We start from the raw sequence: 21,028 nt of genomic DNA on the forward strand, positions 1-21,028 counted from the left end.
GTGTGGTTGCAGGGCTGCAATCCATTTCTATGACAACAGAGAAGGCTTTGGCTGGGGAAATGAAGAGTGCAATGGAGGGTGACGCCAGGAGAACCAATCAGGTGGGAGTGCAGTGGAACTCACAGCAGCTGTACATCATTTTACCGAGGCTTCTCAATCACTCGGGGGGCCTTCCACATTTCTGTTTGATATGCAAGGCTGACTAAATCATTCTGTGTGTGTGTGTGTGTCAGCGGCGTAACATCTTGGAGTACATGCCTCACACGAGCAGAGATCTCACATTTAAATCACTTTGAAACACAAGTACTGATTATTTAGATACCAGGAAAAGGATGAAATTCACTCAGAGGAAAGATTTTCTCCCTCCCAGGTACCAGAGGACCACGGGGATGTGGATGATAGTTCTGAGAAGACCCCCAGTAAGGCTTCCAAGTCCCCCCAGAAAAGCAACAAGAGACCCAAGACTGTCCCTGTCAAAGTCACGCTCCTGGATGGCTCCGACTACGAGACTGCAGTAGAGGTACGCTCTTTACTTTTCTATCATCAACAGAGTGAGAGAATACTTCATCAGTATGTGTATCAATTCGTTCAGCTTGTGTCTTTAAAACCAGGCCAGATGTGAGCAGTCACATGGTGATTCTCTTCCTGGTTCAGCCTGGTTTACGTGATCCCGTCAAACATTTGGTGGCTTTGATTCAGAACCCAGGATCATCGAGATCTGGACTCGATGATCGAGATCTGAATGATCAGAATTTAACATCAGCTTCCATGTAGCGCTGCAACAATAAATCGATTATTGCTAACTATTCCAACACAAACTCTGTTTTTTACGATTATTACATGATTGGCATCTATAGGAGAAATGATCAGAATCAATTGAAATGATACTCAGAACTGCAGTGATAAAAGCAGCACTTTTACAGAACGACAGTCTGCTGCTTCACTGGTTTCACAGCTGCAGCGCGTCTTTACCGTGGTAATTGTTGTTCTATTCTGCAAACATACAGAAATATAATTAGAGAATGTATTTAAAAATGTTTTGCTGTGCTATCAAAACACAGCCAGGCTGCATACACACACACACACACACACACACACACACACACACACACACACACACACACACACACACACACACACACACACACACACACACACACACACACACGCTTTAATTCCATATCAAGCTGAGCAGGGTAACAAGAAATGCAGCATTTTTAGAAGCTGCTATTCAGTCCTTGACTCAGCACAGCACACCTCGCTGGGATTAAGTCTCCCTGGGTGATACATGCTACTGAGTCAGGATATACAGTTCTGCTGTTATTCAAGCTGGGGGGGTGATTGGTGAAGGGTGGTGAGAGGCGCTGTATTGTGGGGGAAGGTGAGCAAACCCAGGCGTCCGTGAATCGTGACTCTGTAGCCTTTTGAGTTTGTAAACAGACGTGTGTAGTTCCCACTGCTGCTGCTTGATCTGAATATTGCACTTGCCCACATCACAACTGAGAGTGTAGAGCAGGGTGTTGAAAGAGCGCTGCACGCCAGGCGGCAGTCCGGGCAGGTCTTAGAGCGCTGCCATGGATCAGGTTAAAGCCAGCTCTTTGGCCGCTGCTGTTGATGTCGAGTGATGTGTGACGGGAATGATCTTGTTGGCTGCCTGACCTCATTCATGTCAAATTTATTCCTTTTATGGCGTCCTGCCCGCCACGTGACCTCACATATTCTACTTACAGGAGCCAGAGAGAAATATGAAAGAAGTCCTGACTGAGGCGCACACGCACGCAAGCGCGCACACACAGACACACACACACACACACACACACACACACACAGATTCATTCATGTCACCTGGGTAGTGACACTAAAGGTATTACACTTTGACAGGAAATCCATGCGGTTGATAGATGAGTGCTCTTATGTTTGACAGAGGGAGAAATAGAACGGGAAAGAGAAGGAAAAGATAAAAAGATGGGGGAGGAGAAGGATGCCGGGAGCGCTTGTTTGTGTACTGTACTATAGGAACGTGTGTGTGTGTGTGTGTGTGTGTGTGTGTGTATCCGTGCAATAGAAAACAAATGCAAGAGCGGTAGAGTCATTACTTTAATTACACTCCTTATGTCCATGGCCTGAATGTAAAAACACAGAAGCAGCAGAGCCTCTTATTGACGTCTGGCTTGCGCTGTATCGATTGGGCCCAGTGCATTTACACCGTCCACTCCTTCACCTGAGGCCACAGCAACTCTGTCCCTCCTTTTAATTTACGATCTTCCGCAAGAACTCTTGAATGAAACATCTTGCTTATAAAGTAAAATCAGGTGGAAACACTCGCACCGTATAAAACAACTTTGCCTGAGTGGAATGTTCACTGGGTCGCTGGTTCAATCCTCACTTCCCCCGACGACAATGTTGAAGTATCCTTGAGCAAGATACTGAACCTCTAATTGCTCCTGATGGCCCCGACACAGACTGGCGACCCGTCCAGGGTGAACCCTGCCCAATGTCAGCTGGGATAGGCTCCACCCCCCACGACCCTTAACGGATTAGCGGTGTAGAAGATGGATGGATGGATGTTCACTGCAGGTCCAGCTCATGAAATGCTAATGTTCATTTTCACAGTGCATTCTCTTCCTTCTTCTTTTGCTGGTTAACTAGGAGTCCATGTGGGTTTTTCATCTTAGAGGCAGAGCTTTCTCTATCAGTGAATTCTGTGCCACTGATATTTCAGTATTATTTTTTTTTAAGTCTGTCTGTTATTGGAGCAGCTAGAATTTGGCTCCTGTTCACATCCTTCCTGAGTGATGATACAAAACTGTAATATCTCTGTGGCCCTGACGTAGCCATAGAGGAGAAAATATATATGTATACTGGAGTATACAACATGTTCAACATATAATATGAGGTTACAAGTTATATCTTGTGGCCACAAAAATATATTTTTCCTCTGTCCCCTACAATTGTGTTTTAAATCCCCCCCCCCCCAGGGCTCGGTAGTCCTCTGATGATGTTTGACTGCTCAGCGTCTCTGGAACTGTCCTCCTGTGTCGAGTTGTGCAGGCATGCAGCATCAAGCATGCAGTTTGAAGTGTGATCACGCATGTACTTAGACATACCGTATGCTCAGGGCATCTCATTCTAGAAAACCACCATCTCCTTAAACATGATGTAGTTAATGAGTCACATCCAAATGAAAGATTGATGGCTGTGAAGCCAGGCTCGGCCCACTTTCAAGATAGATTAAAGGGTGATTAAATCAGTTTATGTGGGTATATCCTGCATCATTTATTCACAGTCTAACAGCGTCCATCTTGCATTTTTCCCTGCAGTGCTGCTCTCTGCTGCTTCGCCTCACGGGATGTCTGAGTGCAGCGTCAGACCTGAACCGCTGCAGGTTCAGCTCACTTCACTTTCTTGCTCAGATGAGCTTCTACTCTTGCCAGCACCGGAGCTCGACCTGACCGGTGGAACTTAGCTTATGTAACTCCTTTAGTGACTGAATCCCGGTGGACGGCTGGACTGTAACGTGCTTTGAACCTTTAACTTTGGAGCCTGAGAGTTACAGCCCAGATTGCCAAAAACACTCATTCATTTAAACATCAACGCATCAGATATATTAAAAAGCCTTTTTTCCTACATGTTCAAATGTGGTGAAGAAGTCCTGACTATGTTTGGATCCACCTTCAAATGTCAATCATTCAGATGTGAATATGAAGCCCCCTTCATCCAGGTGGAGGGTAAGAATACAGAGACAAAATTACTCCCAATTATCTTCTATTATCCATGTATGTATCATCTTAATGTCGTATGTGCAGAGTGTTAAAGGACAAACACATCCAGGTGCTTGTGGTCAGTAAGTCAGCATCGATGCAGACTCAGAGGGTTTTATAACTCACTCCCAGTTAAACGGTTTTGGATGATACTTAATATGGCGGACACTTGACGAGGACGCGCAAATGGAGTAGAAGTGGATAGAGAGAGAGAGTGCAGAGGGCGGGAGTGAGAAAGAGCCGCAGACAGACGAGAAGAGGAGTGGACCAAAGGGGCAGGGCAGACGGTGAATGATTGACAGACAGGACACAAGCAATCACGTTAAAAAAAAGGGGGGCGAAACACACAAAGCAAACAGGTTCAGAAAGGTGAAACGGATGAAATGAGTTTCCGTGCTATTATTTTTCGATCGAGATACATTTTGTACTTGAAGACTGTAAAATCTTCCACTCTCCTCAGTGTGAAAAAGGTGCGTAAGAGGGTTCCATGGATGGGAGCTTGTGATCTCCGGTGAGATTCTTTGTCCTTCGTTCCGTCACGGGAGCACATCAAAGTGCAGATTTAATGCCAGTTTGATGCAGGAGAATGGAATCGCAGCATTTATTGCGTAACATCAGCTTCTCCATTTCAGGTTGACCTTTACGCATCTCTCCTGCTTTCCTGCAGCTTTTTAATTACACAGTGCCATCCCTCCGCTTGCATTACTATGACAGACAACAGTCAATAGATATAACGCCTTCTGGGCCGGCCATTAACCAATTCACTCACACACACACACACACGCACACACGCACACACACAGTATGTCTCTCCTCATCTTGTTTGCATGGGTGAGGCGATCAGCAAAATGGCTTTCTAGGATTACCCCAAATGACTGCTAACACAATCAGCCCTCCGAGCTAGATTGAGAAATGTGACTGGGGCCAATTGGAGCGACAACGAAATCTCATCAGCTGCTCCTGAATTGGATGCTATGCTTCGCGGACGACCTGCGGTGTGTGTTGCAATTTCATTTTGCAGAGAAATCGAATATAGGCAATGCCCCCCCCCCCCCCCACAACAACCCCCCCCCCCACACACACACACAAAAAAATCTCTTGTTAATCAGCACCGACTTCTCACTGCTTTCTGACAGCGCCTCAGTGGGACGATTTCCATTTTTTTTGTTCAGTTGATGGAGAGTCACATTTTTGCTTCATTATCGATGATTTGTGACCGTTTCTTACGAGATTTGATCAAAGCTGCATGGTGGCCTGGCAGGAACCAGAGACAGAGAAAGTGAAAGGGCACGTGCACATACAGAAGGGACCCATTACTTCTGTTTCCATGGTAACAGCTGCTTGGTTTCTTTGTCGCCATAGGAGCCAGGTTTCCCTCGGAGATGAATATGGTGTGTGTGTGTGTGTGTGTGTGTGTGTGTGTGTGTGTGTGTGTGTGTGTGTGTGTGTGTGTGTGTGTATGTGTGTGTGTGTTTGTGAAAAGCTTTTGCCAAAACCTGCGTATCCAACAGAGACCTTATTTTCAACCTCAGAGGAGCGGATACAAAATAGGTGTGGTCAGTTGTAACGCAACTGATGCAAAACCCAGTTCCTCCCCCTTACGTAAACACACACAATGTGGCTCCTCCCCCTCCTTCTCCTCCTCCTCCTCCTCCTACTCGACGAGGACAGACTTAGAACTGGAAGCATCTCACACACCACAGTTGGGATGGATAAGAGATTAGAATACTCCTTTTCGTTGTGAGTTATCAATCCAGCAAGTGACCCTCATGCAACTGACATCCTTTGAGCTATTTTTGGGATGCGTGGTTTACAAAAAAAAAAAGAAAAGATACGTATGGTTATTTTGATGGATATTTTTGAGTTTGCTGAATCATTTGTGATATTAAAGGCAATGTTCATTTCTACATCATTATCCTTATTTTCATTGAAAAACCCATTAAGACGATTATGGGGAGATTTTTGGGAGATCTTTATCAAACAAAGACGTTTCCTCAAGTCTGAGGAACGGGACATGGGGTCAGGAAGTATTTTCATTTAAAATGGCACTGTGACACACAGTTAGGCTTTTAGAAATATCATGCTTTTCTCTTGCCATTTTTTTTTAAATTTAGCTTAAGTGTGGTTTTGATTGCAGCCTTAATTTACATAAATAAAATGTGTTTCCTCACCTGATGTGCAACAGTGTAATATTTGGCAAGGGTTTGCTCGCAAGTGCCACCTTGTGGATGCGCGCCAATATTTTTTTTTTAAATTATTTTCTCAACTGATGTTGTTTTTTTTTTATGTTCATATGCAGGATGACATAAGAGCGTTCCAAAAGATGTGTACGATTAGAACTGTTTTACAGTGGATGATTAACATGTTCCTAAGCTCATACGAGGGCACCTTCCCTCCTGCTGTGTGTTCTTATATATTTAAATATATGTGTGTCACAGAAATTTGCTAAGGGCCAAACCCTGCTGGACATGGTGTGCGGCCATCTGAACCTGCTGGAGAGGGACTACTTTGGCCTTACTTTCCAGGACACAGATAATTCCAAGGTCAGACACACACACACAAACACACACACACACACACACACACACACACACACACACACACACACACACACACACACACACACACAAAGGGGGATAAGAAAAGACTCTTAAGGACATACACTTACTTCCATCCCTTCACTGCAGCTCTGTAGCTGAAGAGTTGTAGGTTTTTAGGTTTTTTCTCTCGAAAAAAAAACCCCAAAACAACTAACCTGCATCATCTGAGTTACCGATAGTTTATTGATCAAACCAGAAGAATCAGTCAACAGCCCATTTGACCAGAGTGTGTTCTCTAGGTGTTACAAAGCATTGGGTCTCTAGTTGCCCTTTTAACTGTTGTTAACCATTTACAGCCCAGGAGTGGCCTACATCTCCTTTAACCTTTTAAATTGTGATTAGATGGCATGGCCTTTTAAAACTGGTGCATGGGGTCTATAGAGAACCATGAAAGCTCCAATGACATTAAGCTGAGGGTGCCAGATTCAGCTGGCATTTATAGCTCAATATTGATGCTCTCAGTGTTTATAGAAGCCTTTATCTGTTGTCTTGCAGTGGAAATATATTTGGCTTTCAACTAGGGAATAGATTTAAAATGGGTAAGTGTTGCCAGCAGGGTACAGTACTTAAAAAGCCTCTTAAAAAATATGTGAATGTGGGTGATTTGGCTGAGGTCAAATTTCTCTAAAGCGATTGTCTTTTTATTTTTCCACTAGAACTGGTTGGATCCCTCTAAAGAGATTAAAAAGCAAATTCGGGGTAAGTACTGCCAACATATACTGTGTCTACGCAAAAGGTCAGAAACCGGCAGCAGGTCAGAACACATGTTCAGGAAAGACAGAAAACAGGTGTCATGATTAGGGGCCTGAAACCACTGGACAACACTGACGAACTGGGAGAGAACTAGTATGTATACTGGTACTGATGGGAGGATCAGAGGCAGGTGAGGATGACTGGGCTGGAGAACGAGTGAGCAGGTCAGCACGGGATCAGCGAATGCAAGAAACCAGGAAGTCTGAAGTAGCCGCACGTCGTTTTTTAAGTCAACTTGTTGTTTTTTAAAATATTTTAATGGACTTACATAGACCTCTAGGATATTTTATTCCTAGCTCAACTCTACACCAACTCTAACCTCAACCCCTGACCCACAAAGTCAGCGAGTCTCATCCAGAAATTCTCTTACACACAAACTGGTTCTTACAGACTTTAACCCTCGATATGGTCTTACAGGCAGTGAGCAAAGCCTGATGTTTGTGTGTTACTCCTTGCTCCTGTCATCTATGCGGTACTTTCTCTAAGACTTTACTGCTCTGTTTAACGTACTTTGGATGGGATTTGTCCTCAGTTGGCCCCTGGATTTTGGGATTCTCCGTCAAGTTCTACCCCCCAGATCCATCTGTACTCATTGAAGACATCACCAGGTAGGCTGCACTTCCAAGAATTGCCAGTCTTGTCTTTGTGAAGCACGACAGGATTTGTCTTGGCTCGTGAAAAGTACGATACCATTATCAGCATCAGTACTACCATTAATGGTAATAATAATTAATACAGATTGTTACGAGGTATTTAGATGAACAATTGAGAACGTTTGCTTTGAAAGCCATTTGTCAAGTAAATACATTTTAAATCAAACAGATGGGATTCCTCCTGATCCCACTCTAATAAACACGACCGGCTTCCGACCTTAATCATGTACCGTATCTGCGAAACCTCCTGTAAGACCCAGACTTGTCAGAGAACAACTATTACTCCAGCTCTCAGGGAAGGGAAAAGGCTACCCACTCTACAAATGAGTTTGCCCCTCGAAACTTCCTTAGCTCCCTCCTCCTTCCTTCCTCCCCAATTGTTGTAACATACATTTTAATAGCTTTCAGACTCTTGGCTGATCCTTCAGGGTGAATCTTATCCTTTCCAGATGAGGAGTGTGATCATTTCTCTGTGCTTTACTGAATGCACTACTTCCTTTTTTTTCAGGACAGTCAAACACACCCATGTACTGTAGCCAGAGCAGAAGATCTACTTCTTATTTTATTCGTTCTTTTCTACCCAGACTTATTACGATCGGTCTGGTTCAAACTATAAATACAATATTTTTGAGAAATTTCCATGTGCCTTGATACAGGAGCATAACAATGAGAGAGGCTGTCCTCAGTTGAACTATTCACACATTCTTTTATGTTATTTTACCCTGGAGAGGTCTATCTGTGCAGGACTTCAGGTTATATTAAATAGAGTCTTGCATTAATCGAGCATATATGAATAACTCAAATTTCAATCTGAACCATTCTGCTTTAATGCCACAAGGCAAATGACTTTCAGTGTTTCACATAGACGCCTTTTTTTCCCCGAGTCGGATCCTGTAACGGCCCTTAAGCAGCTCTCCAGGTTATCCAGCCTCGCGTTTTCTAAAACCGAGAAGACACGCTGTTATATAACATCTAATCTGGAGGTGTTTAAGAACGTTTTTTTTTTTTTTTTTTTGCTTTGACGCAAATCTCTCCAGGTATCAAAAGCTTCAATCCAAAGTAGGAGCGGCAAAGGAAAGGTTTGATGGCATGAGGAAGGCACTGTAATCCAGAGTGCACTATGACTGAAGGGGTTGGGTGCAGGATTGGCTGCCTATTAGAACAAGAGATGACATGAGTGCGCCAATGGAGAAGGGTCTGCATGTTCCTCCTCCAGACCTGGAGGCTGCACGGCAGAGATATTTGACCCCAGGCCAACGGAGCAGATGTAAGCAGCCCAGGAGTACGCGATGAAATTAGGTTATCCCCGGACTCCACTAGTGTATATTTATAATGATGTCCTACAGGCTTTATAGAAGCACGTGACTCGTATCATTCAACAATATCATCCATGTAAGTGACAAGACTTCTACCGTCTGAATGAATAAAATCAAGGCCCGTTTAATTTTTAAATCCGAGGGAGCTGATTCAGACCGAGTAATCCCACGACTGGTTTGAACGTTTCCAAAACCACGTCAAATAAATGCATAACCATACGTCTGAATTTTAGTTTGACAGAGAATGATTTATCAGACCCGCCAGCACCAACAAACAGGAATAGTCCTCAGACGCGATGAAATAGTCATTTAGATTCTGATGATGCCCTTGAAGCTGGTAAATATTCAGTTGATGAAGTGAACTGATTGACTGATGATACGTCTGGAAAAATATTGTCGCCGGATTTGAAGGTGAATTCCCTCTCCCTGTTATGCCACTTACTGTAAAAGAGTACTTAAACCAAGGTTACACCGAACAAACGTCTGGAATAGTAAATACATTGACGATGCCAATTTAAACGGATGGTAAACGGTAACACTTCCTCACCGAGGGTCGCGGTGCCACAAGGCCGACGAATCCAAACCCAGCTGAGCTCACGTCTGCGCCGCGAGACACATTAGAGTCACTGAAGTGACCTTGTTAGATGTTTTTATCAACACGGAACTGAAGTGTACAGAAAGATCTGCACCTTGAGGTTTTTTTGTTTTTTTTTAGTTTTACATCTTTTGTTCTGTCATGGGATGAAATTTAAATCCCTGCAAACATTTGCATCTGTCAGATAGTGTGTGTGTGTGTGTGTGTGTGTGTGTGTGTGTTTTCCCCCTCCTGCTAAAGTGCACAACATTCTGAAAGTGAGCAGGCGTGTTCTCCACACTTGCCATGGATCTTCTCCAAAATCCCTCCTTGCATTTGGATATAAGGCATGTAATCCACTGTGAGTGCAAAGCTGCAAAGATGTAGCAGAACAGTCGATATCTGGCATCCACTGGATTGCAGCACTTAGAGGATCCATAGGTTCTGACCTGTCCCCCCCTTTGGTGCTGCGCTCTGCCCCAGACCCGAGACCGTCCAGGTCCAGAGTTCGGCGGGATTTTAACTGCATCTAATAAAACCGCATCATATAGAGTTGACTCACCGAAGGAAAACACCACTCCTATAGGCCAAAACTTCACACTTCAAACGATAAAATGCTCAGAACTCCCGATACTGACAGGCAACAGTGGACCGACTTTAAGAAGTTACACATTAGATTAGAAGTTTTTAAATCAGAAGTGAATAAAAGCTGAAAAAGCACACATGTATTTATGGAATAATTCATGAAGCCTCTACTTAAAAGGGTCTGTTTCTTGAAATTGCACTTAAAACACAAGTATGGGAGACATTTCTCCAACTTTGCGGCACTCACTGACAGAATCCTCACTGGAGCCTGTTTCCACCTAAAAGTAGATGGCGTTGGAACTCTTTGCTCTGTGGTTTTGATTTGGATCTTTTTTGCTGCAGGACACTGAGATCTCTGCGTGAGTAGCTGTGAAATAGTTGTGGGATGGAGATGTTGTGAGTGTTACTCTGCCAACGGTCCCGCACACAGCACCCAACCGCAGCTCTGTTATGATGGTGATCGTATGTTCCAGGGAAAATAGAATTAATACTGTAAAACCTCAACAAGTAACAATAGTTGTGTAAGTAAGAGAGACGTTTTTATTTTTCCACTTCTTGGTCAATCAGTGTTGAGGATTAGTCTACTCAGCTGAGGTCATTTCCTGTCATTGTTTGTCTTCTACCGGTATTACTGTACATACAAAATACTCTGCTGATTTTCATGGAATTTAGGGGAGGGAGTGAGAGAGAGAGAGAGAGAGAGAGAGAGAGAGAGAGAGAGAGCAAGTGAGAACTATACTGTACAGCCACCATGCTCCCAGTCACAAAGTAGGCAACGCCTTCGGTTAGCTACAATGCTACATGTTAGCAACCATGCAAAGACACACTTTCTGTAAAATGCCATGATACACAAAACTGACTTGTAGCAGGACCTCCTGCCCTGAAATACATGTTGTCACATGTAAATATTTTCAAAATATCATTTTACTATTTGTGTTTATCTGAAAAAACAAAATGTATTCAGGTTTGGCTCCACCTCTCTGTAAATATACTGATCATTAATGCCAAATACACCAACTGAACCAACTGATTGCATTCATTTTAGCCTTAGCGTGTTCATATATGACCAGTAGAGATGTAAAAACTCCGGCTACTCAGCGTCTTCGTGTGTCTTCTACATGTTAGGGGTTTGATGTGCGTGACAACCTCTGGAGCCTCTGCAGCAAGCGCCTTTTTAAGATATAAATGCTTCTAAATTCCCAAGTGTGGCCTTACATGTCCAGTTCAAACAATCCTGTGTAAAGATGGTCCTCATTTCAACCCTTGGACCAAAAACCCACCGGCTCAGAGTCAAGGGAACCGGCTGTGTAACAACACTAACTCATTTCTGGGTTTTAGTGTGTTCAGTGCATCATCTTCATGTATGACATGTGACTCGTGTGTCTCTCTGCTCCCTGGAGACTTGACATGTCAGCTGCATGTGTGTTTCTGTAGGTACTACCTGTGCCTGCAGCTGAGGGACGATATCCTCTCCGGCCGTCTGCCCTGCTCTTTTGTTACGCACGCACTTTTGGGGTCCTACACCGTCCAGGCTGAGCTGGGAGACTATGAACCAGAGGAGCACGGCCCAGATTACGTCTGCGATTTCCGTTTTGCCCCCAACCAGACACGGGAACTGGAGGAGAGGGTGATGGAACTGCACCGGAACTACAGGTCAGAGAAAATAAGATGTCAGTGCCACTCTGATTACGGCAAATGTTTGATCGGTCGCACATTTGGAATGATGAATCATCTTTTTGTACCTCCACTGTAGAGGGATGAGTCCAGCAGAGGCAGAGGTGAACTTTCTAGAAAATGCAAAGAAGCTCTCAATGTACGGTGTGGACCTGCATCATGCTAAGGTACAGAGATAACACACGAACAGAACACAACAAAAATGTCAGGGCAACATTCATGTTATAAATATTTAATGTACACTACACAGGGTCTCTGCTCTGTCAGACGCAGCACACCAACGTTCCATCGTACGCTGCTGTTGTGACACGACCTTGGCGAGGACGCTGTTGATACGCTGCCAAACTGACCTCTAAAACTTGAACATTTTCAGCCGCAGTAGTTTGCCAACTTCTCCATGTTGACTTGTGACAGATGTGGAGGACTTTTACTGATGGCATCGTAGGGAGCAGCGGCGTAGTGATGATGGCTGCTCTGTGTTCCACAACCATGATACAAACCATTTATGCTGTGGCGGTATTTTAAGGAACAACATCCACAAGGAGATTTTGCTCAACCCAAATCGACTCCAGACTTGGTTAGTGTGTACCTGAACTTGTTCCAAGGTGTCCCCTTGCTCTGTTCTTGTCTTCACCAGGATTCAGAAGGAATCGACATCATGCTTGGCGTGAGCGCCAACGGCCTGCTCATTTACCGCGATCGTCTGAGGATCAACCGCTTCGCTTGGCCAAAGATCCTCAAGATCTCCTACAAGAGAAGCAACTTCTACATCAAGATCCGGCCTGGAGAGGTAAAGAAATACTAGGATTTATTTTAGTGTGGAATTAATGCACGCAGCGCAGCGTACGAGTCACCCTGGCAAAGCTGCGGCGAGTTGAGTGAATGATTGCTGGGTAAAGAGCCACTTCTCATGATTCCACAGTTGTAAAAAAGACTTCAGCAGCAGCAGAAGAAGCCATTTCACAGTTTGCTTCTTTGGAGGTTTGACAACTGATGTGCAGTTTTTCCAGGGGATTATTTTTAGCCCCTAGAGGTTCTGTTCTTACTTCTAGATTGCACTGATACTGAAGCTCGTGCCTTTATCCTCTTCCTCCTTCTCACTTCCTCAATTGTGACTTTAAATGCATCATTAGCCTGTCAGGAGGATTTTCACTTTCATGGAGGATTTTAGTGCTTTTCAACTTCCTAAAATTATTATGGTTTGCTCTTCTTCTTCTTTTTTCCCCCCATCAATCTGTGTCCTTCAGGGTATCTGCGGTGTGTTTTATACCCGCCGTTAAACGGAGAACGACGCCGTCATAGTGAGCACCGAGGCCGCTCTGTGCATACGCTGTTTACTTTTTCTTCGAAAATGTCCTCCTATGTCAGCTGTCGCCTCAAATTTGCCAGGAGGGTCGTCACTGTGTTTTAAAACCCTTTCTTCGCCGCGTGATGTGTTTTTTTTCCATCTTCTTTTTTTTTTATGGAACAAAAGTCGTCTTCCTCTCGTGATAGGACTTCTCTTCGTGTTTAAAGAGCTGTTATATTGCTAATAACCTATTGATTGGAAAACTGCTGCTCCTCGTCACATGGCTGAACATCTGATGGAGTGAACGGCTCATTTGTAGGTTGGTTAGAGCAAATCTAACGAACACGGCTCTGGAAGACGCAGCGAATATTTCTGAGTAAACAGAAAAAACATTGATTTTTCCATTGCTGTGAAGTAAACACAATTCACCCTGCCACATCCCTCCAACCCCCCTCCCCTGCACTCACTCCCTTCACTCTTCTTTTCTTGTTCACCTACTTCGTCTTCCTCCTCCTCTATCATCACCCCCCCCCCCCCCGCCCATCCCTTCCCTTTTCCCTCACTGCTCAGTATGAACAGTTTGAGAGCACCATAGGCTTCAAGCTGCCCAACCACCGGGCCTCGAAGCGACTGTGGAAGGTTTGCATTGAGCACCACACCTTCTTCAGGTAGGACTCCCACCCACACACAGACTCTCTCTGCACCCTAGTTTGTAGCGGCTGCAAACACCGCAGCCCTCCGCACAGTAGACCCCTCCCCCTACATGTGACACTGACCACACGAATGCGTCAAAACTTTAGTTGGAGCACTGTTTTAAAGGTAAGAACTTGAAGCTAACTGATGAGGTCTTGCTAAACGACAGGGTTGCGCAGAATTGCTGACATTTTTCTAGTGACATCTGACCCATTTCTTTTTAGATACCTTGAATTTTTTCCCCTCTGCCATGATTTCTTAGTAGAGAACATATCCACTCACACACAGGAATGAAACAAGACATCTGTCTTCATGATGCTCATACGCATCCTCCAGTATAATCCGAGTCTTCCTCAACACTCACCCACAAATACTTGGATTTGGGCTAAAAACGACCAAACTACAACTGCTTTGAGTTCCACACCCGTGCAGTGAAAGTGAAAGCCACCATGTGCACTTGTTTGAACTTCAACTGAAAACTTGTGCACAGTTCAAATCCTCCTAACTCCTTCATAATCTCAGGACTCAGCTCGCCGGAAGCACGGTGGCAGAGTCTGTGTGTCCCGACAGATTCCCTTTTCTGACTCCATGGATGAATGTGTAACTCTGTTCACAAGAAAACAAAAAATGGCAGCTGCAGTCTGACCTTTTGATTGACACCTGATCTGATCCAATATGTACTTCCACATCCAGTCCACAGGATGACACCCAATGACAGTCCATGTTGACTGGCAGTTCCCGCCTCTGTTCACCTGTGGAAGGCAGCTGGAACACAGATAATCAGATACCTGAGGCTTCATAGAGGCCCTGAGAGTAATCACACGCTGCTGAAAATAGGCTTTTGTGCTGCAGAATACTTTCATTTTAGTCTTTTATAAATATATATATTCATCTACACATGGTATTACTGTGATATGTGAACACAATTCCACAAGTTGATGATTAAAATGAATATTTCATTCGGTTTAATGTTCTGTTTTTACAGTCAGTAAGTTTTTTTTTATGTTGTTTTGCTTGTTCAAGAGGAAAATGAGGACGTTTCTGACTGTCCGTTGAACTACCTCCAACTTTGGTCTTTATTCTATTTTCTCAAGAAATTATACTGGACTTGTAAACCCATTTCTCCAGTTCCTCCCCTCTGATAGATCCTTCTGTGTAATAGAAATAAAATATTTAAACTGTATAAATGAATCTTTTTCTGCAGGTTGGTTTCCCCAGAGCCGCCTCCCAAGGGCTTCCTGGTGATTGGCTCCAAGTTCCGCTACAGTGGGCGCACTCAAGCCCAAACCAGACAGGCCAGTGCTCTGATTGACAGGCCTGCCCCACAGTTTGATCGCTCCGTTAGTAAGAGGTACCTGCTGCCCCGAAGCATTGACGGAGGTGAGAACGCTTTCCCTCCAGGCTTTACTCATGTTTTCTAGATTATGTAGGAAGTAACATCTCACCTAGCGTACGCTGGGTCGGCTTCAGGCCATCGTGACCTTTAAGAAAAAAAAAGAATATTTAGAACGTGTACGTTGACGTTGACATACTTGTGCAACAGCTCGTGCGATGCTGTGTTACGGCCGTTAAAGCGACACCCTCTCTTATCTGGAATCGCTCAGTAAAATGGGTCGTACCATGTGAGGACTTTAACATCCCCCCTCTTGCATTGAACCAGCCTCAGCTCTGGGTGATAGCATGGACCAGCTGTCTCAGCGGAGCTCCAGCGAGCGGACGCAGTTCATGTCCAGAGAGGACCTGGACCAAGAGGGCAGCCTGGATCTAGACCACGATCAGTACCATTATCAAGACCAGGATCAAGACCAGGACCATTACACTGACCAGGAGCTGGAGATGCATCAAGATCTAGAGCACATTCGGGGGTCCAACATCTCAACGCCCACCAGGACTCTGGAACTCAAGGTAAAAGAAAGCTGACTTCAGTCTGTAGCTGAAAAAAAGACCTCACCGTGTTCGTGTCGAGGTGATGACCCACATCCTCGTCCAGTCCTTAAAGTAACACCACCCTCCTTATCTGTAAACTGCCTCGCACTTTGAAGAAGTTCCTTCACCTCACTTGGGAAAAAAAAAACTACAAGGAAAAAAAAAATCCCTCCTGAACTTTGGCTAACAATCTTCATCCTTCCATCTGAGACTGCTGTCCATTATTTTATTTTTTTTTGCTCTCTTTGGCCTAATTCCTTCATCTCCTGCTTCTCTACGAATCCTCCCAAAATGTAACTTGCCCTCTTTAGCTCAGATGTGTGTGTGTGGGTTTGTTTTTTTTTTATTAATGAGCAATCCTCTTCTCACTGCTTTAATGTTTTCACACCTTGCTAACCTCATGCTAACCTCTGCCGAATTCTCTCTTAACATTTGTCCCCCTCCCTTGTCCTCTCCTGCAGGGGGAGGAGGCAGGCTCGCCCGTAGACTCAAAACCAGAGGTATTTTGGCCATGGGCACTTTTGTCTGTGTGGTTTGGGTTGTTGTAGGTCATGCACCGTACTCTTGTGTGTGTGTGCGCGTCTGCACGACCTGAATGATGAATGATATTGCTGTTCGTGTCTTGATTTTCAGGATTGCAGTAATCCATGGAAACTGCATGAATTGAGCTTCAAAATGAATGGATGCAAAATGTTTAATATCCCTCTATTCAGGCTCTTTCTCCTTCAGTTTTCAGTTGGCCCACTGGGAAATAGCTTTTGTCAAAATTCATACTGCATTTAATTTCACAGGCATTTAATCGATAGTCTTATTCAGGATGTCTGTAATAATCAGACTCCTGTGGGGGGGAGGAAAAAAAAAATCGCTTCTTTGTTTAATTATCGACACACACTCATGATCTTTTAACAGTGTGAAATTGGTGGGATTGACTGTGATTAGCAGGATAAACAGATGGCCCTAAAGCCCTGATGATGATGATGATGATGATGATGATGATGATGGTGATGATGATGACGACGACGACAGCTCAGTGTATCAGTACCTCTAGTATTATGGCTGGGATGCTATGAAAAAAACAAACTATCATTTTAGTTGAGAAAAATTTGCTCTGCATTGATGCAAAATTCCCACGTTTTTCTTCTTTGGGATGTTATCAAGCATTACGTAAGTGACTGAGGAGTCTGTTCAGTTGTGGTTTTATATCCTTCACACCAGTTCTTTGGATGAAAACTCATGGGAACACCCCCCCCCCCCAGTCTATTAATTACTGTATTAATTACCAATTGGCTTTAATGTTCTTGGCACAGCATTCAGGGACTTAAACGTCTTAGTCCAAAGCCTCGAGACAGTCGTCTGTCTGTGTTTGTCTGGCCGCCTGCCTTTTGAATCACCTGCAGCACCTTTCACCTCTTTCTCTGCATGATTCTGCTCACTAAAAAAAAAAAAAAAAAAAAAAAATCCAAACCTTTGCTCAAAACCCTTACCTTCATCTCACCTACCCCACCTCTGGCTCCCTCATCTGTTGGACAAGGATCTGGCCACGGCTCGGCCCAAACAGGAGGTACTGCTCGTCTTCTCTTGTTGGCTCTATGCTCTGTGTGTGTGTGTGTGTGTGTGCATATGTTTTTACCGGCATTCTTGTCACCGACTGCACTGTTTAATAAACTACCATCAACAGTCACAGAGCTCACGTTCCAGGTTATGTTTACTACTCTTAAAGATAATGTTGCAGATTTCGGCCTGTCGGAGTCGTCGACTGCCGCTCGCTGTAAACGGCTAAATCACAACACTTAAAGAGGAACGTTTTTAAATGCAAACTTTCACTGTCTATATGAAGACGTGTAGCCAGAAGGACGATGTAGCTGTCTGTTAATCGTTTTGTCCCTGGTGTGCCCTCCCTTGTGTATGAGCAGCAGTTCTTGGATAAGCCTGAAGATGTTCTACAAAAGCACCAGGCCAGCATCAATGAGCTGAAGAGGGCTTTGAGGCAGCCTAACAGCAAGATGGCCCAGAGAGAGAAACGCCTTTCCTCCGCTACTCCTCCTGGAGGAACCCCTGAGAGGAAACCAGTAAGAATGAGATTCTATTCCCAACCTTATCTTTATTTTCCTACGTGTCACCATTTCTATAAAATATTTGCGTTGGCTCAAGCCTTGTCCCATCCTCTCTACTTCACCAATCCTCAGCAGCAGGGAGCCCAAACGTAGACCAACATTTCTCGAAATATGAACTCACCGGTCACCACTTTATTTCTCCAGTGATCATTTATAGTTTTGGATTGGGGTAGGAATACTATCAAAGATGGAGGAGGCTAATGCAACTGTTTACTCTATGTCAACATAGGCGACAGGTGATGCCATAATGCTTGACAAGCAGGATGCTTATGAAGGCGCGCTGGACGCTCGCTGTAAAGATGAAAAGCCGTCTCGTGTGGGTAGGGACACGCTCACGGTAACACCCTGGGAGTCCACTCGAACTGGAAAATCTCCGAGACAGGAAACTATGGATGGTACAGTAACAACTAATGGGCTTCATGATCCTGTATTAATAGGGAATTACATTCATGAAAACGGATACGCCACCTCAACGGACAAACAAAGGAATGTAACAAACGAGAATGTGAGGAATTGCCAGTATGAGCTCAACAGTCGTCAGGAGAGACCAAAGAACTTTGAAACCTCTGTGGATTCTCTCCCAAAGGCTAACGGGGACAGGGCTGTGAGTGACAGGAGGCATATTGAAAAGCGGAAAATAAGAGACCCGAGTCCCGAGGGAGCAAAAGAGTGGAGCAAAAGTGGCGAGTCGCACTCTGAAGTCACTAGAATAGTTCCTCTCAAGCCACAGAGATCAAAGAAATCTCTGAATAAAGAGAACAAAGTTGTGAACCCCGTACACAAGTCACGTGTGGGTGATGATGCACTATCAGCCACAGACGTGATCGAGGAAAACACAGCAGCAACCAAATACCACACTGAAGCCGCTACATCACGTCAGGAGCTACAAGCTCAACTCCATCAGCAGATTAGGAGGGACTTGCTCGGACAACAGGAGCCACATGAGGATCATTTACAGAACTACTCAGAATTTAAAGAGACTCTCTTCTCTAGTTCCAAAGTCCCAACAGCTCCCCCTCGAACTCTCCCTCTGAAAAAGCTGTGGTCCCGCGACAGGCCGAGCAGCGCCGACAGCAGCCACATCCACTACAAGACGCCCAGCCAAGAAACAAGCAAGCGGAAGCAAGCGGTAAAGCTAACCTGCCCCCTAACCTCTTTGTCAGTCATGGGAAACATGCATGAGCTTGAAACGATGTCATGCAAATCTTGTTTTTATCATCTAAAAACAACCAACCAAGCAAAAATATCACACACATACTTCAGCACTCATGTGGCTGTGAATGAGAAAGCAAAAGTTCCTCCGCATCGCATCATTGGCCGACCTAATTCACGCCCATGGTCCAGCGAGCTTTTTGCTTTCCCTTGTTCCCCTCTGCAAAGCTTGACATCTGCTTGGCCATTTCAGAACCCTCGTGGGCCTTTTAAGCAAAGGTCCCCGTTATCCCACTTTAACTTGTCACGTTAACACCTGGTCTCTCCTTCCAACATCCTCACGTAAGAACGGTGGCTGCTGTTGCAAGGAGCACAAGACCTTTTCCACTCTTTCTTTTTTCCTTTCTTTCTTTGAAAGCTGTTTGCACATAATTTAAATCTGAGAAGGGTGTTTGAACGACACGTTCCGTCTTGGCACCTCTGCAGAAACAGCTGGGAAAAAAAAAAAAATTAATGAGATGTTGTGATAGGCTGCAGAGCTGCCAAACCTGTTCAGGGATAAGGTGTTCCAAATATGAATGCCTTCTTCCTGAAAGGAGTATTAAGTCTAACCTTTCAGTGCATGGCATTTCCATTGCACTCGTGGTCATTTTGGATTATGTCGACCTGTGAGATATATCCTTTGAGCATGCTGCAGACTTCTGAATCTCTCATGTGTATTTAACTTTAGCATGAATCCTGGTAGATGAATTAAATGTTTTCATTAATAAATGATAAAGCGGTGAGCACCTCCCAGAACAAAAGCTATTAGCATGGAAGCTGACTCGGTTTCCCTAAATGGAAAAACAAATCCTTTAATCGGCCGTCTGTTTGTTTGTGACAAAAAAACAAAACGAAACAAAAAAGACTTTCTCCAATACAATTACACATTTGAGCTATAAATACTAATTGTGGTCTTTGGCTGCTGTCGTTTTGATTAAAGTTTCTGAAATGCTACTTTTTATTACCTTTGTGTTGTTTATGTGGGCTTGTTTGTTGTTGTTCTATAGGAGACGCCTCCCACACCCGCAATTCACGAGGAGCCTCTCGGCGAAGCCTCGGTGAGGAAGCACTTTTGAAATGAATACACTAACTGATAAGCTTTGTTCTATGAAGAAGTGTTGATTTGTGTGCACCAGTTAGTAAAAGTACAATAATTATGTTCGGTTTTAATTAAAAACCTCGAAAAACTGCAAACTGAGAGCAGTTTAGAGTAGTTTTTAATGCTCTCTGGCTGCACATGTCAGTAATTAATGTAAAACATGAGATTATTTTGCCATTTGATGAAGTGCAATTTAAAAATGCATAAAGTGTAACTAAGTATCTTGTGCAGCGGGAACCGTGGGAGAGGCGCCTCGGCTCTGTCTCCGAGGACGACCAGGACCACGAGATCTTGTACCTGAAGGAAACCCACCTGGGCATCGAGCGAAAATGTTCCAGCATCACCGTCAGCTCCACATCTAGTCTGGAGGCGGAAGTAGACTTCACCGTCCTCACCGACCTGCATACAGGCATGGAGGAGTTCTCCAGGGGCATGTCTGAGCTGGGAGAGAGGGACCTGTCACCTGACGGGGGTCTGTGCCTAGGAATCGACTTCCTCCAGCAACAAGCCCCTTCTGAACTGCCTCCTCCATTAGTGTCAGCCCCACCGTCCACAGGAGCCAGCAGCAGCCCTCCGGCCAAACACATCCAGGCCGAGGAGGTCCAGCCAGAGGTGAAACGGCCAGATGTGCAGGTAGAGCAACACTCTGTTAGGCACAAGGTGTAATCAGGCTCCCTTCAGCCACATTTCTCAGGCAGCTGAGGGTTATTTTTAGGTATCACGACTGGCTAAAAATATGCACTATCCTTCTTTTGCAATCAAAGTGCAGTGAAGTTGAGTTTTAGTCTGAACGTATTC

General features: G+C 44.5%; 1 protein-coding gene across 5 annotated transcripts in view; it reads left to right on the forward strand.

The window, feature by feature from the left end:
- LOC147256475 (band 4.1-like protein 1) overlaps positions 1–21,028 on the forward strand; it is a 41,407-nt gene that overhangs the window by 16,633 nt on the left and 3,746 nt on the right. Inside the window, exons 2-19 of one of the 5 annotated variants that reach the window (XM_086214492.1) lie at positions 13–101; positions 371–520; positions 6,200–6,304; positions 7,018–7,060; positions 7,647–7,722; positions 11,677–11,895; positions 11,996–12,083; positions 12,554–12,706; positions 13,775–13,872; positions 15,102–15,277; positions 15,558–15,802; positions 16,285–16,323; positions 17,355–17,384; positions 17,737–17,892; positions 18,167–18,257; positions 18,375–19,066; positions 20,139–20,189; positions 20,462–20,863. In XM_086214492.1, the coding sequence (XP_086070618.1) occupies positions 30–101; positions 371–520; positions 6,200–6,304; positions 7,018–7,060; positions 7,647–7,722; positions 11,677–11,895; positions 11,996–12,083; positions 12,554–12,706; positions 13,775–13,872; positions 15,102–15,277; positions 15,558–15,802; positions 16,285–16,323; positions 17,355–17,384; positions 17,737–17,892; positions 18,167–18,257; positions 18,375–19,066; positions 20,139–20,189; positions 20,462–20,863 (2,886 nt within the window). In that variant the 5' untranslated portion in view covers positions 13–29. Of the gene's footprint in view, positions 1–12; positions 102–370; positions 521–6,199; positions 6,305–7,017; positions 7,061–7,646; positions 7,723–11,676; positions 11,896–11,995; positions 12,084–12,553; positions 12,707–13,774; positions 13,873–15,101; positions 15,278–15,557; positions 15,803–16,284; positions 16,324–17,354; positions 17,385–17,736; positions 17,893–18,166; positions 19,067–20,138; positions 20,190–20,461; positions 20,864–21,028 lie in introns of all 5 variants that reach the window. The other 4 variants (XM_086214489.1, XM_086214490.1, XM_086214493.1 and 1 more) reach the window with 4 other exon arrangements.

The sequence above is a fragment of the Aulostomus chinensis genome, chromosome 9 (genome assembly GCF_037954235.1).
Source record: "Aulostomus chinensis isolate RoL2024-O1b breed Wild chromosome 9, RoL_Achi_v1.0, whole genome shotgun sequence".
Lineage (NCBI taxonomy): Eukaryota > Metazoa > Chordata > Actinopteri > Syngnathiformes > Aulostomidae > Aulostomus > Aulostomus chinensis.